Genomic DNA, 24,985 nt, shown 5'->3' on the forward strand with positions numbered 1-24,985 from the left:
CGAGGGAAAAGTCGCCCAGGTTTTCTTCTTAACGAAATGGTATGTATAAGTGATTTCGGCCACTTCGCATATCGTGCTCAAATGAAACTGACGCGGATCTGAGCGTGTCAGGCACGGTTATTTCCGGTCCTTCATAAGGTTTCTCGAGGCATGGTTAGAAGTTTTGGATGAGTCGACGTTGACCTAAGAAAAAGGTAATTAATCAGAAAATGCCTGAACATATAGACGTAATTGAGCATCCCAAGGAATTGGCGATACAGGCTGTTTTGCAGAGACGACTCCCGAATTACAAGGACATACTTTCGCTGTGTAAGTAATGCGTTCCTCACGCGATAATGTCCCTTCTGAAGATCGGCAGCAGTCTTTAATAGAACTGACTTCCGCTTTACATGCACATTTAGATTATTATTAAATATACAAGAAACTTGGGCAGATTACAAAATGTCAACCTGGGCGTTACATTCGCAGCCATTACCGCCGTCGTCCATGTTTCTAAATTATTTTAATGTAACTCAAACTGCTCGTAATTTTAGGATTCCACTGCCTTGAACGTATTTATTTATTGGAGATTTCAGCAAGCAGCTACTTACGTATTCCTGACAGGCCATTAGTATTAATAGGGCCTTATTGTTTACTTTCTGAATACTGGACCAACTAGTGAAACTTAGGCTAATCATGGCTATTATTAGAAAAAGTTCGAGTAATTTTGAACAACGTGGATTAAGAGTTCACTTAATGCAGACGTACGCATTTTCATCTTACGAATGTCTCCATTAATTGAGTCGCCGTACTAGCCATTACAATACAGTAGGATTAATTCTTAAATAGACTTTTAAACCCAGCTTTGGTTCTCAACAGATCTGGCGTTACGGGGGACACCAAAGTATAGTAATACTTCGTCATATTCTATTGTAGAGGAGTGCCAATTAGAAGCCTTTGTTTCGTACACATCATGATTCGGATGACCTTCACATTGCATTTTGTTAGTTCTTCGCCCACGATAACAACCGATGCATCCCCTTTTAACGTTAAACCATTCATTTCGCCATATAACACACAAAGTCAAGGTCAGATATGTTTAATAATTCCAGTTTGGAATAATTTACAAGAAAATTTTCGTAAAAAGCATCTCCTATTGAACAAAACATGTTAAAATAGTTTGACTAGCTATCATATACCCACACGCACCCATTTTGTTTCTTCTTTAACTTAATCTATGCGTCTCGGTTACCACCATTTCGATAGGACTATTTGCCGGTTGACCTGATACAAGCCTGTCGTGGAGTTCGAAAAATACTTAAGGAGAATAACATTGTACAAGTAGAACAACGAAGCTGGCTAAAATAAGCTTGTTTTCCCGAAAAAAAAATGTATATTAACAAGCGTGACATGAGACGAAAGAACTTACGAAATAGTTTTTTGTACATTTTGAGAATACTAAAAACATTTTTTGGCACTTCTCTGCCTCTAACGCGTTCCTTTTTTGTTATTGTTTCTCCTTCAAGTAACGCTGAAAGAGGTTTTGATGTAAGCAGCAGAACCTCAGTAGTCATAGCCCACTATTTCAGAGTAGGCATGCGTCCGTTAAAGAGCAGTAAAGGAAGTACTAGAGGAATTTTTCTAACGACAAAACAATTAGAAACCACGTAACGGATAGATACCGATAAACTACTGCTACTAACAGTAAATGTAATACTATCAGAGCTGGTTAAAAATAACTCTCGTGGTATCTTGCTGACGAAAATTAACTCAGCGATTTATTGTATTTTCTCCGTAATGGCTAGTGTTAGGATAGACAGTGAGTTATTCTTCATGCTTACTACAAAGTACGCCAAGTGGCAATTGCTGAAGGTGCAATAAAACCAATGCTCGAAGCATGTTTGTGCTATCACCAAAAGTAAACTCTCAATTGTGTCACTGTTGAATTTGGGGTTGCTGGTCAAAGTAGTCTTGACCTGCTACTTTAGAAGACGATGAATTTCCTAAGTTTTCTAGGGATTTACGGTTAGGAACATCATAAACGCGTCATTTGTCGAAAAATATTCGGCACATACCTTGCCAATCTATGTTTGAATAGTCGGCAATGTCGGAATTTCAAAATTAGTTTTATAAGTAATGGCAAGTCGTCTCTGTAAACAAACGGTATAGTGCCACAGCATAACCGAAGTAAGCTGCCGCCAGCAGACAAAGTTGTAATATTAAAACTGTTCCTGTGCTCTTATCGGTGTTAACGTGTTAGCTAGAGTATGGACATTTAAACTACGCATCAGAGGATGCACATATGTAATAAGTGTCAACTTCATGCACCAACGTGTCAAACTGAAAATCCTTTAGCTATGTGCTAAGACTGAAAGAATGGGAGATGTTTATGGAAACTAGTTTGTTTTTAATACTTTCGTTTCGATTTATCACGTACAATTAGCAAATAGTATTAAGATATTCTTGTATTAAATGTAGACGGTTGCAATCTCGAAAACACATGTTATATAACATGTTAAGTCACTTACTAGGGCACTTAACGCAATGGCCCAAAATATCATCCGTTCCGCAACCAGGGTATGCCACAAATTGACGTTCTAATTAATTAACAATTAGTTCATGTTCACTGGACGCAGTTTGTGACTAATGTAACACAAGCTCTACTTACAAGGACACCTGAGATTTGCCTTCAATCGACCGAGTAGGCCAGACAGAAAAGCCTTTTTATAATCCACATTAATATACTGTGCCTCATTTGGCTGCCTATCGTGTTTGCTCGCCAGAGATCCTACACTCATGTATACAATTACCGGGGACTGGAGTAATTTTTATTCAGTTTTCTAAAATACCCTATTTCTTATATCAGGTACCACCTTCTACTGATACGTCCGCAAAAATATTACTCATGAACACACCGTTCAGTGTTGACATTGTAAAGTGTCTCAATGCAACTGCACCCTGTTTTCAAAAAATCTATCGCCTTCAGAATCCGAGCCTATAAAAAGTACTTGCACTTTTTCGTCTTTAACCACCGTAGTCGAAGGTTTATTACCAAAACGAGTCTTACAATGCAACTGATCAGTGACCTTCGTGACTGTGACAGCTCGGCTCTAACATATTTTTGGAAACTTTTCGGCGTTTCTCTCTGTTAAGTTCAACTGCGAAATTCTTTTTTATTAAGCGGATAATGACAGATGTGGAAGTATGTGCGATATCGTTGGATTAGAATAAATATTATGTCTCATTAATGCTGCCAACGGACGACAAATAAGCAGCCATAGCGTAATGAAACAAAAACGTTAATAAATTTGATACAAACCGTCAGTCTGCATAGTAAGATTGCATTGACTTGAGAAGCATCCGCAGAATTATATTCGTTTATAAAGAACTATTGTACCTTAAGTTGGAATTTTAATGTACAATGAGGAAAACATGCGGCAACATACAAAATAGACTCAATAACTCCGTTACTTTCCGTTTGAGTAAAGCTGGTTCCCTCGTTGACGCATTTTTTCCCGATTTTCCATTTAACAGATCATAAGTAGATTCTACTCCCTTTAGATGACTGCGGTTACTGTGCTGTCCTTTAGTGGATACAAACTCTCCACTGGCTATTTCCTGCAGCTGTCGCTACTGACGAGGCAGTTGCGCCTAAGTGTTCCCTACAACTATTGTTGAAACAGTCTTGCAATCCAGCATAAGTTCGAGGGACATTGCTTGATCTGGCTAGATCAAATAAGTCTCGACTTTGAGACTTGTTTCAATTTTCGCTTTCGGAGGAGTTTATGCAAAAACCCGCTTGATCCCCGCTGTCGTCTAAAATACGCGCAAATGTATCTAAGTTCGGCCAGTGATCTGGAGATAATTATTGTTTAGTTACTCTCCTTTCGATCATACAGTAAGTATTTATTTGTGGACTTAGCTTCCCCTACGATAAATTACTTTCCGTTCTGTTTTAAAAACATTTGACTTTCTTTGCAACAGAAATCACCATTCAGACATGGTCCTATCTCGACAGTATTTTATCTATTGGAGTACATGTATCAGCATGTTTCAAATATCTCCGTCGTTTTTCAGTCCCCATTTCTCTGATTAAGCGGCCGAGTCTTGACGAATGTAAGCGGTAACCTTTGTGTGTAAAATGATGTGTTAAGCCCAGCTATGCATTAGAGGAAGAATTTTATAACAAAAAATTGGTTACCTTACAGATTATTAAATGGTAAAATCAAGACGAAGTTGTTTGCAGTGACTGAAACTTCCGAGGGCTTCAATAATTTATGTGCCCGCCCGGATAAATGATGCGAGTTTCCCAACATGTAATTCGGGCCTTCCACCTGCGGATCCATAGTGTTCTCTCGATCTCCTGAATAGTGATGAAATCTATTCTCTTTTGAAGTTCCGGTTTGTTAGCTTGGCCAAGTGACCTTTGTTGGAGTTTTCCTTGTTTTATCAGCGTGTGTTACAATTTTTGGTTACGTTCCACACTTTTTACATCATCCTTATATTCTGGGTTTAAAGACTTGTCAGAATAATCTGGCGTACGGCCTTATTAGGCGTGTCAGTAGTAGACTTCATATTTTATCGTAACAAAAGCACTCTATTCTCGTGATCCATATATACATTAAAAGGCTTCATCTCTGATCGTCATATTGTCTCGAGTATGGTTTATAACCACTTGCGACATTTGCCCTTCGATAACTACGTACCACTGTTTCAAGCGTGGCTCCTCATTTATTGACAACTAAACTCATATTCGTTCTCGTCTGTAGAGCTTTCTCTGTGCTTCTCTTGTACCATGTCAATTTTTCTCCAAAGGTTTCGTCATTGTCAGTGCGACACGGAAGTAAAGGTGTTATTTACTTATTTAATTAAAAACTTAATTTTGCTATGAGAATTCAGTTACTCAGGATGAAACTACTGTAATTCATTGTTGAGAAATTTTGATCGCTTGTCGCATATCCTTTCTTTTTCTTTTTCCTTTTATTTTCCTTTTGGTACCTATTTGGTAGTCTCAGACGTTGCTGCCATCGCCTTTCTGTATATTTGGTTTAGTACGGTTATGACTTTCCAGTAATCTTTGCAAATCTCAAACCTCCTATACATTAAGACATCCTGAATACTCCGGCCGATTTTTGACTCTTAATTTATCCTGTTTGAAGAGGTAGTTTTTATTTTGTAACGTAGTCCTTAGATATTTAAATGGTTTTCTGCCAGTCTTTTATCCTGTATTTATAGAACTCTTTCTGGCTTTGACCTATTGCCTCAGAAAGGAAATTTTGTGTACTTTTAGATGGCTTAAATGACAAAACGTTTTCCGCTCCATGTGCCATGTCTCATTTTCTGAAGGTCTTGTGGTAAAATGTCGTGTAGTAATGTAGCGGTCATTTCTTTTGCGTATAGTCATAGTGATCATATTTGGAATGTCATATACCATGTTGAAACGCTTGCTATCCATAGTATGTATTCTGTCTTGTATATTTTCGCTTGGATTTACCTGATGTAATCATTTATATGATATTGTGTCACTTGTATTTACAGAGCAAATCATTGTCCTATAGACTAATGTTTCGTGATGCGGGCGATTATCGATACGCTCAATTAAGAAGTTCATCAGTAAGTGATTCACTCGCCTTAGCCTTGTTTACTAGTCTCGACCTATCTATTCGATCTTTTTTTTTACAAATACACGCTTAATTTTGGAAATTCTTCGTTGTTGGAAATGTTTTTCTGCCAAACATCTTTTACGCAACATTAATACTGACACATATTTCTCTCGCGGTGTGTATAGTTCAATATTAGGCATTTGTATTTATCGTTACACCCAATGTTTATATTTATATATTTTTATTGTCATACGTCCGGTACTTATATAATTAGGTACTACCTTAGGCGGCTGGCTCCCAGTACTATTCATATTTAGGCAATAGTTTTTTTATGTCTCTATAGTCTCGTTTTTCCGGCATTGCATTAGTAAACCTAGGCTGTACCACCTTAGCACATGTGCGAATCCTAACGTATACGTCAGGCTCAGCTCTAGGTGCATATCTCAGTTGTACCTGTTCGATCTATCCATCTTGTTTTTGTCTGGGCAGTCCCCTCTCGACCCTGAACTTTTATTCCAGAGGTAAATATGCGTCGGCCAGTTGGTCAGACCGTCGTATTCCAGGTAGCAGGCGCTCTCCTAAGCAATCCACGCTTCTCTTCTCGGACAGAATTGACGTTGATTACTGCAAAATTTTGAATATGGGAAAGTAAACTCGTTAGTCGCCTAGCTTGGTGTTCATGATTAGAACCCTCGGCGATCTGCTTGGCACCTGCCGCCCAGTAGTGAACTAGCCATATCTCTAGTCTTTTTTTTGGACCACCACTTTTACAGGTGGCGGGCACAGCTCAGCATTGACATTAGGTACGTGTTTATGTCGGACATTGATTTAGTTCTTCAACATTTCTGCCGTTTTTACCTGTCGTAGTAAACGGTTCCCACTGGCTCCTCTTGAACCTCTAATTTTTTTTTGTACAGGACCTAGGCGAATACATATGAGTCGTGCATAGTGTGAAACTCACCTTGCTACAATAACACTAAATAAACCTCAATTTCTCGACCTTGTAGAAAAGGCTATCTGGCCTTCGGGAATGTTTAATGGATGTGCGTTAGCATTACTTCAGCGGGGGCTTCTCTCACGTGACCTTTATTATGGGCCCAACGCCGGCTTTGTCATTTATTAAGAGAACCCGTCTAATATTCTCGACATAGTTGGTCATTTTGAACGTAGGTGAGCGCTGTTTTGGTCCCATTTGCTTGCGACATCTTACTTCTTCTTCAAATCCTTTTCTCACAGCTCCAGAATAATATATTATTACAGTGTTAAAATATTAAGCGTAGTCTGTGGCTGCAAGTCAGAAATCTTTTTGGCAGTGTCATCAGACTCCTAAACACGATTGCCAAAACAATCGCCGAAACCGCAAAGTTGCTGGGACATATATGGTACTAAGATTATAGTTGCCTAATCACACTGTAGCTCTCTTCTAGTTAAGCGTACGGTTTGCTGTTTGGCTGCTGGTCTCAACCGATTCCTTTCTTTTACGAGCATAATTACTCGCCATTTTGCTGAGAGCTTGTTCCCTCGACGGCAGTCGTTATCGTTTTTTGGTAGTAATCATATGTGCTGCTTCAGCAATTGCGTAGCCACTAGCCGATACAGCTCTCTGTTGGTCTGTGATGCTCCTGGTATAGGATAGCATATAGGAAAGCATTAAAATTCAATGATACGGTTATTATATTTTTTCACATAGTGGACGACGATCACTAAAGATACTCAGAATTGTATAATTTGTATTCACTTTTTCCTAATTTTTTTCAGTTTGTATATGGTTTTCCTGTAGCGCGAGCGGGAATCTTATCTTGATATCTATTTGAAGAAAAAAAGGAGAACAAAACACTGCATTGACAAGAGATTTTTTGTGAAACTTTCAAAGTTCGACTAAGCTCTAACAAGTTTACCCAACCTCTTGTTATTTGGAATAGATATGTATAGGTACTGACGTTCTCAAACCACGTGGCGTAAGCAAGAAATTTAAAATCAATATATTTCCGCACGAACTATCTATCCGCTGGCCATCATCTACAAGTAGTCTAGTAGATATGAAAGCAAGAATTGGACCTGAAGCCAGGCGTATTCAGTCTCTCCTTCGCAGAAGTTAATTATACAGGTATTAACACAAGTGAGTAAGAAGAGCGATATCCCTTACGCTACGCTTATGGTCTTGGTGAGCGAATGACGTGGTTGCCGGTACCCGTCTTGAAATTGTCCTGGAAAGGAACTGCCTGTTCCTTTATCAGAAACAGGCTCGTCGGAAACAAGGGTCCTACCGCAACGTTGTTTCCAGCAAGGCAAATTCTGATTGATGGAATCATTGTCGTCATCAGCTCTCTGCTCGACACTTGCAATGGCGCGCTAAAAGTTCCCTGCATGAGGTCCACACTCGCACCAAAAAAACAACCCGGTGATAATTATAGCATAATTTGTGCAGCAACGATGGAACAGTCCACACGTATCCCACTCGTATCGTTAAATCTGAGTGATGCTTGAAAAGACGCGCATTGGATCAGTTGAGGGAAATTTCACGATGCCAGAATAAGTAATATAATAGTCATGCTGATTTAACAGTGCGCATAATTTTTGAGCCAATACACATGTACGATTTAAAAAAAATGTTGCAAGCAAAAAGTATGTGGTCGCGTTTATTCGACACGACACTGTAAAGACCAACGAGAGTTGCTATGCAAAGAGGAGAGTCAGGAAGAGACCTTGGGTCGTTATCGGAGAGCATTTTTTAAAGAAAGAACCAGAATTATTAAAAAATTACCCGTTTATTGCTGACACTTAATGCTGTAACATATTGTCAAAGAATCTTGCGTGCAGAGGTAAAACGAAGACGGAATCTTTGTTTACGGAAAGGTCATGCTATAATTATGTCATGATCGATGCTATCTAAGACAAGATATAGAGAGTGAACATTAAGAAAATATTTTGTGTAGTTGGTGCACCGCGATCCTCATCCAATTCACGCATTTCTACGGCACATTTTGCAACGACCTCTTATTAGTCGTACATAACTATTAACGCTTAGTAATACAAGGTAGAATTACTTTTTATTTTACGGATAGGTATATGTCCCATAAGCCCAAACATAGCTATACAATTTATGTTACCTTAAGCTAGATACATAAGTATGCATCACACCAATACAATATACTGAAATATTTAAGCCTAGTAGACAAACTTAGTTTAATGAAATTTAGATAACTTTCATGACAACCTAATGAATAGTTCACAACAAGCGTTCACATCGGTCAAAAGCAGAAAAAACTCCGAAGCTATTTGAGGTGACTGCTATATATGTTAAACCAGCTACATTCTGGGGGTACTAAAATACCATTTAGATGTGTGCGTAAACAAACTAACTTGACAAAAATACCCTCTTAAAATAAATTACCGTAAGCCTGATCAAGTTGCTTCATAAAACCCTATTTTTCAACATTAACACTATTAGTAGCCAAGGAAATAATGAAATGTATCATTGTATTGCAGTATTTTCGTAGGCGAGATTACCTGAAGTAGTAATATTTAATGAAGCATCCACAGTCCCCGGACCAGTTAGCTAACTAAGGAAAATAGATTGAGCTTGTTAGAGGTCATTGTGTTTGTGCGTGCATTTGTCAACTGCGAGCAAAGCCTTGCGGAATTCGCCAATAATTTCGCAAAGTCCAACGGCAATCAACAAACGATTTTAGTTAACTGCAAAATATTTAAATGCAGTATGCATATGTTCGGCGCTTATTCAGTTTATTGTCTATACAAAACGCAGCTTCCATTTATGATATGAATGTTCTTAGACCATAAAACTCATCACGGTATTTACGTGTTCAATTTAAATGAAGCCATACGTTTTGGAACTATATCGTGGATTAGATTAACTATATTTTTTCAGAAAATAGAAAAATCTCTTTTAAAATATATACATATGCTTAATTACAATGTCATTTTCGTATATAGTTACCTAATAGCTATGCGGCAATCTTTCTAACAGTATAGTCGGACATATGTTGCATACAAAGTTGAAAATTCGACCGGAGTATCATGAATGACATACACAGCGCGCTCTTTTCCAGCAACAATCTGCTGCGAGGAGTGTCCTTAAGTAATAAAGGTATCCTTTCTCAAGGTCCATCAGATTAAAGCTTTGATGATCCGCTGGCTTCAATGGTAGCGCTAGGATCCTGTATTTTGCAATTTTAGTTATTACGACAGCGCGCGTCTAATCGGAGTCTGCTGAAGCCTTTTGATGAAATCGTTGATCTGCAAAAAATAGCAAAGCATGATGGTTTGATATTACTTGGTTGAACCGAACTTCGACTAACCAATAGCGCAATGAATCAGTCTGTTATGTAAGGCACAAGTTCGAGCAATAATGCTAAAAAATTATGGCTTTATAATTAGAAGTTACATTTTTAAGGGTACTGATCTCGCGGAGTAAACACAATGTAAAATTTAGACTACACATTTGTGGCTAACCTTGTGTTTGCTATATTTCCAGTATCTTGCTAGTTATAATAAAGAAGTTATAGTTAAAGGAGAGAGCGACCACTTTACTAATAGGGTTTCGTTTCCTAACCCGTACGTGCTATATGTGATATTCTTGAGTTGGAAAAAATTTTGAACCGTGCAACAAAACAATGTAGCAATCTTTTAGCAATAAAGTAATAATTTTTTTTGAACGCTTCTGTGATCGGCATGACGCAGCTGTTTCCACTGATGCTTCTAAGTTAACTTCTGTTAACTATGAAAAAGATAAAACTCAAATTACAGGTTGGCGCGCTATACCTGTCGAAGTTCTTCATTAAGCAGCTCAATTTTGGAGTTGACAATCTGCCTCCGGCTCACGATTTTGTTAGTTACTTCAAGCGGATGTTTCAGACGAATACATTCGGTCAACATTTGATGGTCTATCTTGGTTACTTGCTCATATTTGTCTCTCGCCTGCTTCGTTTTTTTTAGGTATTGTCCTATCATCTTTCGTTTGTCTTCTTCGGGTACGTTTGGATTATTAAAAATAGCACTAAATTGTGCTACTTGTCCAAGCAGCTGATCTGCGACGACTAATAATGCTGGTGGTTTGGAAAATGCTGTATCACCAGCACTTTCCTGTGCTCCTTGCTGACCAGGAGGAGCGTCTTTTTCTCTCTGGTATTCTTCCCATGCTATGCGACGGTCCTCTTCCGAAAGATCATCCTCAAGATTTTGTAGCATTTGTTGGTGTTCGTGTACTTTCACAATATTGTCTTTCTGTCGTAGAATTAATTCAGCCAAGAGACGATCCTGCAAGAACAGTTGCAATTATGACAAGTATGAGGAAGTTTGTAGTCAATAATATTTGATAATTGCAAATATTACAAAATCAACGTCTTTGCAACACACTGGCTATTTAATTGGTTTTTCCTTCAACAAATTTATTCAGGTCCATATGAGTGAGCTAGGACGTGGTCGCATAGCTTACATCGATCGTTTAGTTAAATAACGAAATATGGTTTGACAAAAACCATGGGTCAGATGTTCAAGCCGTATGACAGCACTTCTAATATAGGAGACGTTCTCAACTGATCGCATTATTTTGTCAGCGATCCTGGCTATCGGAATGAATTCGCAGTATAAGAGTTGTACGTGAGAAAGCTTTTAGCACAAAGCCTTTGCAAAATAAATAGTGGTTGCTAAACGTACCTTCGGTACGGGAGGTAGGACTTTTTCAGACTCTTCATATGGAGTAAAGAGGTAGAGATCACGCACGTCCTCATGCGTAAAATGTCGCTCCATATTTGAATCATCTAAAACGCGATGTTGCGTACTCTCCTTAAGTATATTGCGGGCGTAAATTTTCTCTTCCATGGTTCCAAATGAAACGAACCGGTAAATATAGACAGGTTTTGTCTGCCCAATACGGTATATTCTGGAATAAGACAATTTTGCAGAACCATAATTTTTTTAGAACAGAAATAACAACTACGCCATGCTAGAATGCTAGTCGATGGATATATTACCAGTAATACGTACCACGGGACCGTCTAGAAACTCGAATAGTATATAATATTTCTACAACTACATACACTTTTTCATATTCAATCGAACAGTCCAACTTCTTTTTATTTCCTTATTATCTAATTGACAACTCTGACGTAGATACGCGAATGAATCGGAAGATGTCCCACCTATATACGGCTTGGTTATCGTCTGATGGATTCCAGCTTGTGTCAAGAAGCACCATTCTATTGGCTCCGATAAGGGTTGAACCAAGTTTACCGGCGTTAGTGCTAACCAAAAATAATCGCGCCCATGGTTTATCAGGGTCGTTAAACATCCCAAAGAATCTCTGACGATCTTCCGCAGTAGTCGTACCATCCATGCGGAAGAAATCTTTGTTCTTAACCCAACTGTGTCCTCCAATGCGATTCTCGTGCATCAGTCGAAGAAGATATTCAATAAGGTCAAGAGCACTGAGCTGGGTACAAAACACGACGAGTTTGTCCTCGATGAGTGTGCATTGTTGAATAATGTCGAACAATATGAAGAGTTTAGGACCGAGTGCGATATCATCCAAATCCGTTCCTTCCAGATGCGGTCTATACCAGTCTTTCTGCGTAAGCTGTGCATCCTGCTCAGGTGTGATCGAATCAAAGACCAGCATATCAACTAAGGTTGCTACCTTTTGCTTTTTTGGACAGGTTTTTCGTGGCATCACCAATAGCTTCGGATGGGTCCATGTTGATCTAAGCAATACAAAATCTTGCAGAAGACGCTTAAAAGTCGGGCCATTGTTGTTTGGCTGTTCCTCTGCGCGCTTAATTAGCATGCCTAGAAATTCACTGTAAAGTCGCTCTTGCAGCGGTGAAAGTCGAATTGTGAGGACGTAATCTTGTCGAGGCGGTAAGATGCTTGCCAACACAGACATATCTCTCCTGAGCAAAAGATACATAAACGAAATATCAGTACTATATTCTACATACCACAAATTTTGTTTAGTGGGATGTATGGCGCACTTGAAATATAAAATCCCAAATCCATTATTACAACCTAATGTTTCGGCTTACACAAAATCTGACTAATCTAATCCAATATATATTTCTACTACCTTGTCACGAAACTCCAAGAAGTGTTGATAAATCTATTCATTTTAAATGCACAATTGGTTCTCTTCTTATGTAAGTTTACTCGCTTCTTATAATAGAAAAGTTCTTCCTTACCTCTGGACAACATTATTAAGTAACTTATTGAGGACACTGGCGCGTCTCCGCATTTTTTGAATATCTTCGACAGTTGAGTTTTTGTATTGCCCATTCGATATCGGATTTTCGAAACGGTTCTTGAATTCTTGCTTCGTTCCAAGGAGATCTGGAGAAACCAACGAAACCATCGTGTAGTACTCTACAAGATTGTTTTGTAGCGGTGTGCCAGTGAGGAGAATTTTTCTTCGTGTTTTCATCATCTGGACTACCTGCGTTACTTGCGTGTCGCTATTTTTAAGCGTGTGACCCTCGTCGACAACGACCACAGATGCGCCGGGATCCCCTTTAATGCCACGATTAATACGCAGTGATGTAAAATGCGCAAGAGGTTGGATGATTTGACAAAATTTGACAATTAATCTATATTTACAAGCGTTAACTTTCCGTTACATTGTCAAATAAAAAAGAATAACGATTGCTCGTTCTTCAGTCAGTTTCATCTGTTCTATATATATCAGCTTAGATTCTGTACATAGCAAACATACATAGGATAGAAGTAACACTCATCAAATAACAACTTACAGAGGAAGCTTTTCATCTTGTTCATGCTAGCAGAGTTGGGTTTAACTCGCGCCGCGTTATTTTTGTTTAATTTCAGCAGCCTTTGGCGTTTCCTTTGTCCCGCCTCCGTTTCCGCGCCAAGCAGAACAGTAAGCAGGTTTGGTGTTATCAGTAAAACCCCACCTGAACGGGTCCATTTACTCATTAAAGATTCGCGCAAGATTTGGTCCTTTTCATGATGTAGATTATATAGCTAAAAAATATCAGGCGGCACTTTGTTAGGTACATATGCATACATCATTACATACATTATAATTGTTATTCCCAATAAAATAATAAGCGACACGTCAGGTTTTCAAGGCAAAAGCAGATTCTCAAAATGGTTAAATCGTGTCATTAAATTATGTCTCAACATAGTGAAGGAACAAACAGGCTTAGAGACGAATCTAGAAATGAGGTTTATCGTTATTAGAATTCACATTATTACTGTTGCTTATTTTTAATGTGCTAGTATTCAGATCGTTCGCATTAGGTTTTTGGACAATTCTTGGTCAGGAGTACCTAATAATTCTGGCCCCTGAAGTTTTTGAATTTCACTATTAGTCAGCCTTCAACAATTTGCTATCTCAGGTCATGACCGTCATCCTCGCTGTGTAAATAGGTTTTTTTTGTGAGCAAAAACTTCAAACATTTTTTTTCGGATATCCAAATTCGAACGCGCGACTTAGATCCAATTGAATTTTGACATCAGCCCGGCTACAACCCCAGCTGTCATCGACAAAGAGTCATTAGTTTGATGAACCTAAAACCCATGCATGATCATTCATTTCAAACGTTTCGATGTCGAGCTCCCATTCGTCAAATATGCATAATATGAAGATTATGCTACTAACGGTAATTCCTACTGTGATATTTCAATACTATGTCAGCCGAACGGCCGCCTCAACATTTTTTTTTAGAAGAATAAAATGAAAATTCACAATTTTTAGTAGACTGGCGCAACAAAACTTCATGTCGGATACTTTCTTTAAACTCCCTAATTATATAAAGTCCAACCTTATAGACTGCGCTTAAAAATTCTATAGAGAAGCTTCAACAACATTATCCCATGCTACGCCCCACATCGCCCCAATCAGCTTAATCTAATTACGGTTTTTTTTTTTAAATGTCTCTGTAATAAAAATCCAGTAAAAAAGGAAAGTGATTAAATTTTCTACTTAAGGTCTGAAACGCACAGTTACTTCAGACCTACTATATGGCTGGTGGCATATTGCGTAAGGATTTTCGTATAATGGTCATCGATCCCATCAGGTAGAAATGCGGATCGACTAAAAAGATGGTTTGCAGTAAAAAAAAATACGTACGTTGCAGTTACCCTTCGACCTGTTGCAGTAAACGTAAGACGCTTCACATGGGCTGCAGACTGGGGCCCCAAAATGTGTAAATTTCGTTAGGCCGAACACTGGGATATTTGAACAATACACGCCAGATAATGAGGTGCGACAAATCTAACTTATATGGTCTGCAATAACTTAATGTATTCGGACTCCCTAACAGATCTACTACATTGCCGCTGTTGTCTTAACGACTTTTACCCAATGAACTTTCAATAAATAGCCGAAGCGCGGCCTGACAAGCTTAGTCATTTTAAATCTTTACACAGTGCAATATACATATGTCATGGCAGGTGCATGATCCTATCGTGTACGGGAGTGTCATAAACACTGCACTTTTATATGTCGATTCAAGTTCATGATAAAATGGCGTTTTATACCGATCTTTCTGAAGAGTATCTTGTTCGAACAGAAACATTTGAATAAGGCTGATACACCGGCGATCGATGATTCTACATATAAATTTTTATCAGACATTGCTCGCCTGAGGTAGTAAAAAAAAATATCCAACGCCTGTATATATGAGCAGCAAGCGACTAGGGTAGAATGTAAATATAATAACAAGGAAATAGAAGCTTGGTATACTAACCATGAACTTTTCCTGAATTGTGTCATCTCGCTTAATCCACTGTTCGATTTCGCAACGCCACGCGTTGACAACGTTTAGCGGACATACGACTAAAACTGTCTTGAAGTGTTCTTTTAATAATGGGTGGGTGAGTAAGGTATGCACAAGACAAATGACCTGAAAAGTCTTACCAAGACCTGCAAGAAATAAATAAATAAATAAAAATAGTTTAGGATCTACACAAAAAGCATAGATACATAGGACACAAACCCTTCTACAATATAATTTTCCCTGAGAACTACTATTGTAGGGAAACAAATAACGTCACGGAAATGAGTGCTTGGGGTACACCCATTTTATTGTAATGTGGCATTTGAAGATATTCACACGATCAGGACACAAACCAAAACAGTCAATGGTATGCGCAAAGCTAGCGACAAAAAAAAACTGGTTTTAGATTTAAAATCAAGTAATCAACTTGACAGTTTTGACAATATTAATTAAAAAAATAAAGCTTGCAGTCTAAGAATCGAGGTGATTATTCGTTTCATTCTAAATTCTCTAACTAGTTCGTTTCGTCGATTTTTGTGAACAGTTTATAAAAACCACACACAAGCACTAGACAGAATAAAAAAAACTGAATTTGGGGGATTTCAGTAACATTTTTTTGTGATATATCCTTTTCCTATTCTTCATCAGTAGATATTAGGATAGTATGGTTGAAATCAGAATTTACAAGAACCTTCATTAAAGCGCAGTATATCTCCATGAAATTTACCAGCCGTTCAGAATTTGATCTTCTGAACATTTTGTGCAACATTTTTTTTTTATCATAATTATAATACAGAACTGCCATGTGTCTTATATGAACTACTGAAATATTTCTCTATAACTCTATAAAAAAAATATAGTTTATCAGTATTCTGCTTTTTTTCGAAATGAATTTAAATTATATCGATCCACCCACAGTTTCTTCGTTTAACCGTTCATAAACATTTACCCATACAATGTGCTAGAATGGCACCGGTACACGCTTCTTTGCATTTGAGTCGAGATACCGTTTCGATAAGATTACGATACAGGAATTTAATCCCTTCGCTTTGGTGTTTTTTAAGACGGCGAGCTAAACTCGGATGTACTTCAACCAGCGGCTTCTTAGTTGTCATATCGTATTCCAAGACACACTTGCCACCATCTGGGCCAGCCATCTGTTCAAAGCTCCGCTCAAATTGGTTATACTTGTTTTGTAGCTCCTCGATCCGTTGACGACGTTCGCGTTCGGCGGCATTAGCCTCGCGTGTCGATCCTGACAGTTTGTTTTCATCCATCACCTCTCGAATGTTGCGTCTACCTGTCGGTGCACTTCCAGGTGCAGGGATCTCTCCTTTTGACTGTATACCGTTTGATACGGACGGAAACGTGAGCCGCTGTGTAGCAGGCTCATCGTCATCACTGGAAATCACACATGGGTCAAACTCTGCCTGCAAGCAATAGCAAACCACTCTCTTTATCGGTGGGGTAAAAATGGTTTAACGAAAAACGACCTTTTGGACTAAATGTTTTGAACTGAATTTCTAGAAAAAGGCTCATCTAGATATTTGGCCAAAGATGCGTACCATAGTATAGCAGAACGTTTCAAGAAAACTGTCACTCTACTTGGTACATGTATCCATGACCCGTTCTATTATAGAAATTTTATGGAAGAGAAATCTTTATCAAGACAGCATTTAACTTAAGGTGTAGGTACATAAAACTACCAAAACTTTATAATCTAGAAACGCAAAAAGCTTTTAGCGTGCAGAGCTTCTTACCTTAATTGCTTGTTTTGAAAACTTCTTGACAGGAGGCACGGAAGTGGCCACTTTTTTTTGCTTTCCATGGCCCATTTCTTCCTTCGAAACGATGACATCATCGTCGGAGTCCATTACAACCAAAACATCTTGGGGCAATTTTGTTTTCGACACAGTAGCTGACTTCACCGGATCACCGGGACGAACATCCGTACTACCAGATGGATTGTCATTAGTTCTAGACATAGGATTTCCGCTTATTTCACTGCCCAGATCTAAATTTGCTGTCCGAGTAGATGAGAGCTCTAACTGGTTATCCGACCCGATTCTCGGTCGCTTCCACTCATTGCTACTGGAGTCGTCTTCCGATGAGCTAATCTGCGACTTATAAATTTTAATTAAACACAGTTAGAACATCTGAATAATTTAAATTATCGACGTTAATAAGAAAAAGTCTCAGTTAGCTTCTCGAGTCTTTTCTGGGAGATTTATAAAACCGCTCGAATAAAAGCGTCACTAACCTCCAAAATTGCTTTAGAACATTGTGGTCGGTCACTTTCTTGGCTGAGCAAAAAATGCCGACGTGTTGACGTATGGAAGTAGCGAAGCCCGTCTAGGACACTCGTCTTGATATCTTTTCACCCAGAACAAAATGTTTGTACAAAATGAAGCGGTCTTGTTTTTACGGGGTTTTTAAATGATGCTACATTCGTACTATTACTATTGTAGTCCCGAACCGAAACTTATTGTCTACCTAAAATAATCGTATTTTTCCATTTTTCTGTTCTACCATATGTCACTAACCAGTCGTCTTTTAACATTGGATAGCTTCCTTCTCGGTTTCATTAGCCTTGCACAAGCTCCGCTCTTTTCCTCATCTTCAGAGTTACTGGCATCCGTATCCGCCATAGGCATACTTGGGATCAAACGCTTCAGCAAAACTTTCTTGTTCTGAGTACCATTAGCTTTGTTGCTCAATACATTGCTGCCTTCCGTATGAGGCCCTCTATCTTGTTTATCGTCCCTCTCATCGACGACTTGCATCACATCACCATCCGTATCTTCACGAGTGTTGTGCTCAGAGACTGAAAGTGATCTATTACTATGGCTATGCTCATGTGAATCTTGACTCTCATCTTCTTCAACGTAAATTTCCATGTCATCATCTTCATCATCGTCTTCGTCACTCATAAGATCCGACAAGCCTTCACACTCCGAAAGAACGATAATTGGTCCGTAGTCGCACGGTTGTGACAAGTTCAGACCACCAACGCCTCCCGCTTCTTCATCGGACGAAGCGAACGGAGCACGGCTTTTTGAGATACCTGACATTTCCTTCTTCACCTTGGCGTCAGATGATTTTGGTTTAAGATCGCCATTTGTGTCATTGCCACTGGGTCCCGGTTTCTTCTTACCGTTATCTATGGAATTATCAATTACAAAATTGGAGTCGTTGTGTTTATTTTTAAGTAATTGTGATTTTTACAATCTCCTTATTTTAATGATTATTAATGACGACAAATGTTTATAGATTGAAGAAATCTATTATATCACTCACCAACTCGCCTAATCAAAACGTATATAAGTGTCACCTGTATACTTCTAGAAAAACCATATATTCAGTCTTATAAAATGTGGAAATCCCATTACAATTTTACACTAACAGGTGGTAGTCCTGTTATCGCATAGACTGTCTACTCACGTTGGTGTTGTACAATCCTTCTCGGTTCGATGTCAGCTAGAAGTGACTGAAGCTCGCAATCCTCATCATTATCCGAATGGGCTGTACCCTGTATATTTTCGTCTATCTTTGACGAATTTGACAACCTCTGTTTATTAAACCTTTTATTCGGCACAAGCGGGAGATCTACGGTGGCATTGGAATCCTTAGAATCATTATCGAAATCTATAGTGTTGACTGGCAAGCAATGATTATCGTTTGAAACCTTCTCTTTAATGCTTTTGGGAGACGCTGACGCTACTTCGTCATAAACGATTTCATCTGGGTCTATCTCATTTTTTATGTTACTTGGAGCTAAAATATTTTCTAAAGCTGTAGACGCCGGTGTATTCAATGTGCCTTTTGTATTTTCCGTAGTTTCTAACGCTGACTCCGATGAAACCAAAGAAGTGTCACCACGACCCGCTGAAAATTAGCCGAGTAACATATTGTTATTAAGCAGCTGAATAAGAAAAAAGTTGAGAGATGCGTGGAACTTCATTAAATTCGAGTTATACTTTACTTTTCAGACCAGCGTCAGTCTTCTTACCTGCTGGTTAATTCCAAAAACCAAAATATTAACAATAAGTAAGACACAGATCTGCTTGACTTATAAAATTAGTTACACGGTTTGTTACGAACTTCATTCTCAACAACGAGCAAAAGCATATAGTTCGACCGCACGATCAATTTCTAATAACAGGTTGTTTAATGTTGAAAAGCACAAACAACTTACCCGTGTTTTCTCCGACAGGCGTACTTTGATCGTTAAAATTTTCGGGGTGAACAAGTTTCTGAAATCGCTGTTCATCCGACTGCTGGCCCTTTCGTGCCTCATTTTGCTGGCGGATCACATCAATCAGCCTAAAATAAAAAAACAATAATGTTTATATTTCACATATGTTAGATGAAAATCATATTTGAGTGGTACTGAACGGCGGATCTTGCACTTACACATTCTTCTCGTCGTAGTCCAGTACAGGAAGTATACTGCCCATCGGAGCGTCGGTGAAGGTAGCGTCGCCTGTAGCTAGAACCATTAAACGAAATAAACAAATAACTGTTTAAAGCACCCACCGTATTAAACTACTAAATATAGGTTTTTCTCTGAGACCTCGTGTTGTAAGTTTTGGTCGGTTATCCTGAGAACCCCAACCTAATACTTTAGGGATATCTCTATCTAGAATATTGGCACATATGACATTTTATCTGTTAGTTTTATATGTGAGAGGTCAGCCGAAGAAACATTAAAACATACCAGATGACACGTTTCCTTGCGGTGATTTATCGTGGTTTGATTGGAGCTTCAAAAAGCGTCCCGCCAACAAGATGTGCTCCTGAGCAAGTAAATAAAAATAAGGCAGTCTATAAAGTCGGTCAAACAAACTATATTAGTTCAATCAATGTCATTCGACTAATCATAATTAAATATACTGGAGTACATAATATATATTGGTAAAATGTCCTATAAAAATCGTTATCTTCGGCATCTTTAGTAAGAAGGGTTCATGCTGTTACGCGCAATTACCAAATTAATCAACAAATCACTTCACAAACACTGATCGGCTGCAAAAGTGCCTCGCTATTCAAAGAATCGGGTAATTATCCAGCGTAACATTTACCGGCAACCATAAATCTCGTTCATCACGGAACGATTAATTGATGCACATATGGTTTGCTTGCTCGTATCTGCTACATACTTCGCACGTGGGTGTAGTCGTTACCTTAATAGCTTACCTCGAGTTGATTTATTAAGCTGCTCTGTCCATCCTGTCTGGTTGTGTACAACGCACAGGCCTCGACCAGAGATCGTGCACTGCTGCTCAGCTTTTCAACTTCTTGCTGGCATAGACCATAAAAAGTGTTTGTTTTAGTATCTGTTAGGTTTTGGTGTACCTCGTCGTTATTAGTTGCTGGTGATGCCAAAAGGACGGGCCTACGACGCACACGCACATATTCCGCTACCGTTGCCGCATATAACTGATGAGGCTGAAATAAAAACGCAAATAATTATTTTTACCGCTACGCATCCATTAATTGGAACCCAATCGTAACTCCGCGCTAGCACTTTCAAACGTTGGCACAACAAAAACGGATGCGTCGTTGCACTCATACCCGTTTACTCGGTTCACATAGATTATATTTTAGGACGCAAGAGCCCTTTACTCACCTATCGCGACTGCATAATAGTAAGACCGATTTCTATTTCTCTACTTAATTAAACTCAAATACGTACATAAGCAAAATGTCTTTAAAAATCACCCGGTAACTAACTTACTTTGAAATAGGCAGCGTAAAAGAAATAGGAAGCTATGTTTAATGCCTTTCCAAATATGTTCTAAGGTGCTACACAGCTGTGTGAACAAATAAGGTTGTTTAAAAAAGAGTTCTTATACTGACATTCTATGAATAATCCGTATACAAGTAAGTGCATCAATATCATCATGAACATTTGGATACGAATAAACTGCATGAATAACTTGTCAAGTACTGTAGCTAGACTACGCAAACAAAAATCGGCCGCTGGCAACTACACCCACCCGAATCAACTGAGGATTACAGCGAAAGCATTTCCATTCGCCTTTCTCCTGAGAAACACGTACAGCATGTAGTTGGTCACGCGTTAGGTTTTGTTTCAGACAGGATCGGCACACAAATTGTCCACATTGGACGTTATTGCATCGCGCACCACCCTTTTCCGCCAAGACAGCGGATGCGCTATTTGACGGTTCCTGTAAAATGGGCGTGACGCACCAATGGCACCGACGACCATCGATTCCAGTCGTTGATTTAAAAATCGCTATCAGTTTCTCCTCACATTTCTGAAATGTTAAATAATTACCGATTAAGAAACGTATCATAAATCGAAGTTTTACGCCAAAAGTTTCGAGTCTAGTTGGACCTGCTAACAAATATTAAAATATTGTCGCATGAGGTCACTAAAATGTGAGATCATCATAAATTATTTTTGTTTCCAGTAAAGCAATACGTTCGGTGGAGTATTATGCACTAAACTAAAAATGTACTAAATGCAATAAAGCGATTGTTAGAGTCCAACCAGAAAAAAGAAAACGGAATGCCTTTTGCGGCCAGGACTCTTCAAGGATGAAGTATTTGACATTATGTGCAACTATCTAAGGCATAATATAATCATTAGTAATAATCGTATGATTGCAACAGAAAATTCGTAAGGACAAGATCGCATCGATTCGCTTGTATTCTGTAAACTGGCTATCCTAAAACATGTATAAATATTAGCGATTATCGTTGTGACAATCAGCTAATACCTGTCCCGTTTGCTACTCTGTATTTGTGGTTGCTGCTCGTTGGGTATGTATGGAATCACAATAAATGTATCACATATTGAATGTGAGACAGATAAGCAGCATCATACACAGACAAATTATCCTAAACATGCGGATTTTATCAAAAACGTGATATGCAGGACATCACAGGGGGACGTCGCGGTTTTAATTGTTGCAGCAGACGATGGATATATGGTACAGACGAGCGAGCATTCACTCGTATGCAAAGTTTTTTTGTGGACCAAGCATGTCCATGCTATTCAAAGTCTGCTGTTCGCAGTATGGCTTGCTAAATTTTTATGTCTTCCTGGATCTTCGCTGTAGTTTAAAATGCATAAACGGGGCGCCACAGGTATTAGATCAGAAAAAAATATTCTGAGTTCGAGTTCCAACACTACCACTCAATACAAGTAGGATGCATTTCATGAGTCCCAGAAAGAGAAGCCACAGAGCGAAGTACCACGCGAAGCTGATTTATTGGAAAGCTTATCATAGCGTTGGCATTTTACTACGTAAAACTATATATCATCTGAAAAACAACTCACTCGGCAGACAATTGTGCATAACGTGGGATGAACACGTAATCTTCTTGTCCGTAAATGCGGCACCCGAGTACGGCAAGCTGTACAAACTGCCTGGTGTTGCTCTAGAAAAGCAGGAGTTACACGAGTCGCAGGTAAAATCACCGAGGAGTACTGTAGTAAAGGTACTTTCAAGCTTCCACTAAGTCCTTCAGTATCTCCTGTGAAAACGCACATAGTCCGTTGCAACTGTCACTATTCAACTACGTTCTTTGGATTACCACAGCAACTTTTAGACAGGATTATTACTACACATAAAATGAATGCAAAGCCGAACTGGAGTTTCGACATCTTATATACATACATATATATTCAGTAAAATTGTTTAGCAAATAACTAATTATTCGCCCGCACGGAGCTTTTCCCATATAAGGAATAGAAACCTCAGCTCCTGCAAAACTCACATGAGCTTCTTTCAAATAACAAATACGTGCGATCTTACCATTCGCGTTTTGAACCGATTCATCCTCATCTGATGTAGACGACATCTCACTCTCTGAAAGGCACATCAATGAAAGCCAGAACTTCGTAGACGATTTTAGTATTGCCACCATTTGCTCTAGGATACTGTTTCGTGGTTTTATTATTTTTCGAACAATGAAATGTAGAGGTTCCAGAAAGCTGGCTTCGGTCGTTTCGAGGCTTTAGATAATATACAAACTTCTAATTAGTAACAAGTGTTTTTAAATGTTTAGCTGGTACGGAGGCGCTAAGGTACTTCAAGCAGAGTGACCCAAGTTATATTTTGCTATGTATACATAAATATATATATCAGCGAGTGTTACTTGGCTGTATAAACTAGTATTTTTAAGATTCATAGTCGTCAACGTGCTCAGCTTCCACATCGTGCTAAAATATTGTCCACTCGCCTCCCACCGTGTCATGATGTTAAACAAATACTACAGACATAATCACAGACATATGTTCTCTTCAATATAAAATTTGATGAAGTGAATCAAGTGGAAGTAAACTGCTAGATTGGATAAAGATGTTATTGCTTTAATAACGCTGATACTCTAATTCTGACAATAATGCCAGGGTCAGTGATGTGTTTGAATTTTCTCATGCAACGTATGAATTGTCTCACCTATTACAGGCCGTTTTTTTATGCAATTTTCTCACGCAATCTCATCAACGCGCTCGAGTCCGTTTTACTGACTCAGAAAAGTCAGAGACACAATCACGGTACGCGGAAGAACTAAGAAGCAATTATAACAATTTGATCTAAAACTATCCACAAAAAGCACGTGAAATCGAAAAGAACAACGCGACTACATACTATACACCACCACCACACAGAAGTTTTTTCTGCCTCTGACAGAAGGCAGACAAACTAAGCAATCGTTAGCTAGAGACATAGACCTTGAGATCAAACGAGACGCAAGTGTTTCTCACGGATATGACCCCTAGAATGCTTTACGCGGTTGAAATATCTATTACTAATAAAGTCATTAGGCACTGGCAGAAGAGAGGAAAAACCATCAGGACGGCCGATGATAGAAGGACGCACGATGAACTGAAGAAATTTTGCTTAAGATTCCCTATAAGTCGGTTGCAGAACCAAATGTGCCAATGGTCTTTAAAACGTGCTGTGCTGAGACACGCATATGAGACGAATTTATTTAATAACGTTTCAGCTAAAATGGATGAAGTCGCTTGCGGGCGGATGTGGGTAGATTATGTGGGGAGAAAAAAGTTCGTCCAAGAGGAAAGTTCTTACAACTTACGGCAGTGCCCGCTGGTGTCTTCCGATTAAGCACACAGCCACTCCGGCAACCAAAATGATATTACGGATCTGGGAGCGCACAACTTTTTTGGATGCAGCTCATGTTAAAAGTAAAATGCATAAACATTACAATTATTTGGCACCACACGTTCACACTTAATTTTCTTGCTTCATTTCTCTTTTTAGTTGGGGTCTTCAGTTACAAAATAAAGCTTTACTTAAACCTGCAGTTGGTCTAAGTGGGATCGTTAGGTTTCATTATTTAACTACGTTCCGTACCGACTTCAACGTTTAACTCATCTGTAACCTACTAATGAAGCGAACAGCACGTCAAACCCCATTAAATTTACCATTGGAGTGAAGTTGGATTTCGACAAGGCACATGAGTAATAATGTAACTATTGTATAGCTTGTGCCATGCAAGAAATACAGTCACACCGGTAAAATGATTGTATCAAATATTCTAATGCGCAGCATATCACAAACAAAAGCAAATCCTTATTTTGGATGTTGCAGCATCAACTGCTCTACACTTCCCATTCTGTATACAGAAGCCTTCTGTGTACACAGAAGCCCCGTTGTG

The 24,985-nt window shown here is 38.8% G+C and overlaps 1 protein-coding gene across 12 annotated transcripts; it reads right to left on the reverse strand.

Moving 5' to 3' along the window:
* Positions 1 to 1,726: 1,726 nt before the first annotated feature.
* Positions 1,727 to 24,971, reverse strand: LOC111246700 (uncharacterized). Of its 12 annotated transcripts, none has more exons than XR_015325005.1 (23): positions 24,753 to 24,971; positions 23,119 to 23,172; positions 22,641 to 22,837; positions 21,331 to 21,612; positions 20,528 to 20,779; positions 20,049 to 20,127; positions 19,745 to 19,820; positions 19,527 to 19,654; positions 18,773 to 19,216; positions 17,875 to 18,491; positions 17,092 to 17,454; positions 16,281 to 16,761; positions 15,302 to 15,477; positions 13,340 to 13,571; positions 12,776 to 13,100; positions 11,744 to 12,490; positions 11,259 to 11,484; positions 10,365 to 10,859; positions 9,634 to 9,839; positions 9,093 to 9,145; positions 7,729 to 7,945; positions 7,081 to 7,204; positions 1,727 to 6,206 (listed from the first exon to the last, which is right to left on the reverse strand). XR_015325005.1 is itself a non-coding variant. In XM_086985350.1 (19 exons), the coding sequence occupies exons 1-19, from the start codon at positions 24,784 to 24,786 to the stop codon at positions 9,783 to 9,785; spliced, it is 5,265 nt and encodes a 1,754-aa protein (XP_086841476.1). In that variant the 5' UTR covers positions 24,787 to 24,971; the 3' UTR covers positions 8,332 to 9,782. The 12 variants fall into 12 exon arrangements, 1 of the variants encoding a protein (XP_086841476.1); XR_015325006.1 differs by having other exon boundaries at positions 7,729 to 7,961; XR_015325002.1 differs by having other exon boundaries at positions 9,541 to 9,839.
* Between the last annotated feature and the right edge of the window lie 14 nt (positions 24,972 to 24,985).

Source organism: Varroa destructor, unplaced genomic scaffold (assembly GCF_002443255.2).
Source record: "Varroa destructor unplaced genomic scaffold, Vdes_3.0 BEIS01000003.1, whole genome shotgun sequence".
In the NCBI taxonomy this organism is placed as follows: domain Eukaryota; kingdom Metazoa; phylum Arthropoda; class Arachnida; order Mesostigmata; family Varroidae; genus Varroa; species Varroa destructor.

Coding starts and splice junctions, on each gene's coding strand:
- LOC111246700 (XM_086985350.1), bottom strand. CDS start 24,786: ATGTGCCTTGTCGAAATCCAACTTCACTCCAATG. Junction 23,173..24,752: donor AATCCAACTTCACTCCAATG/GTAAATTTAATG, acceptor TGTGCCTTTCAG/AGAGTGAGATGTCGTCTACA. Junction 17,455..17,874: donor CCAATGTTAAAAGACGACTG/GTTAGTGACATA, acceptor AAAATTTATAAG/TCGCAGATTAGCTCATCGGA.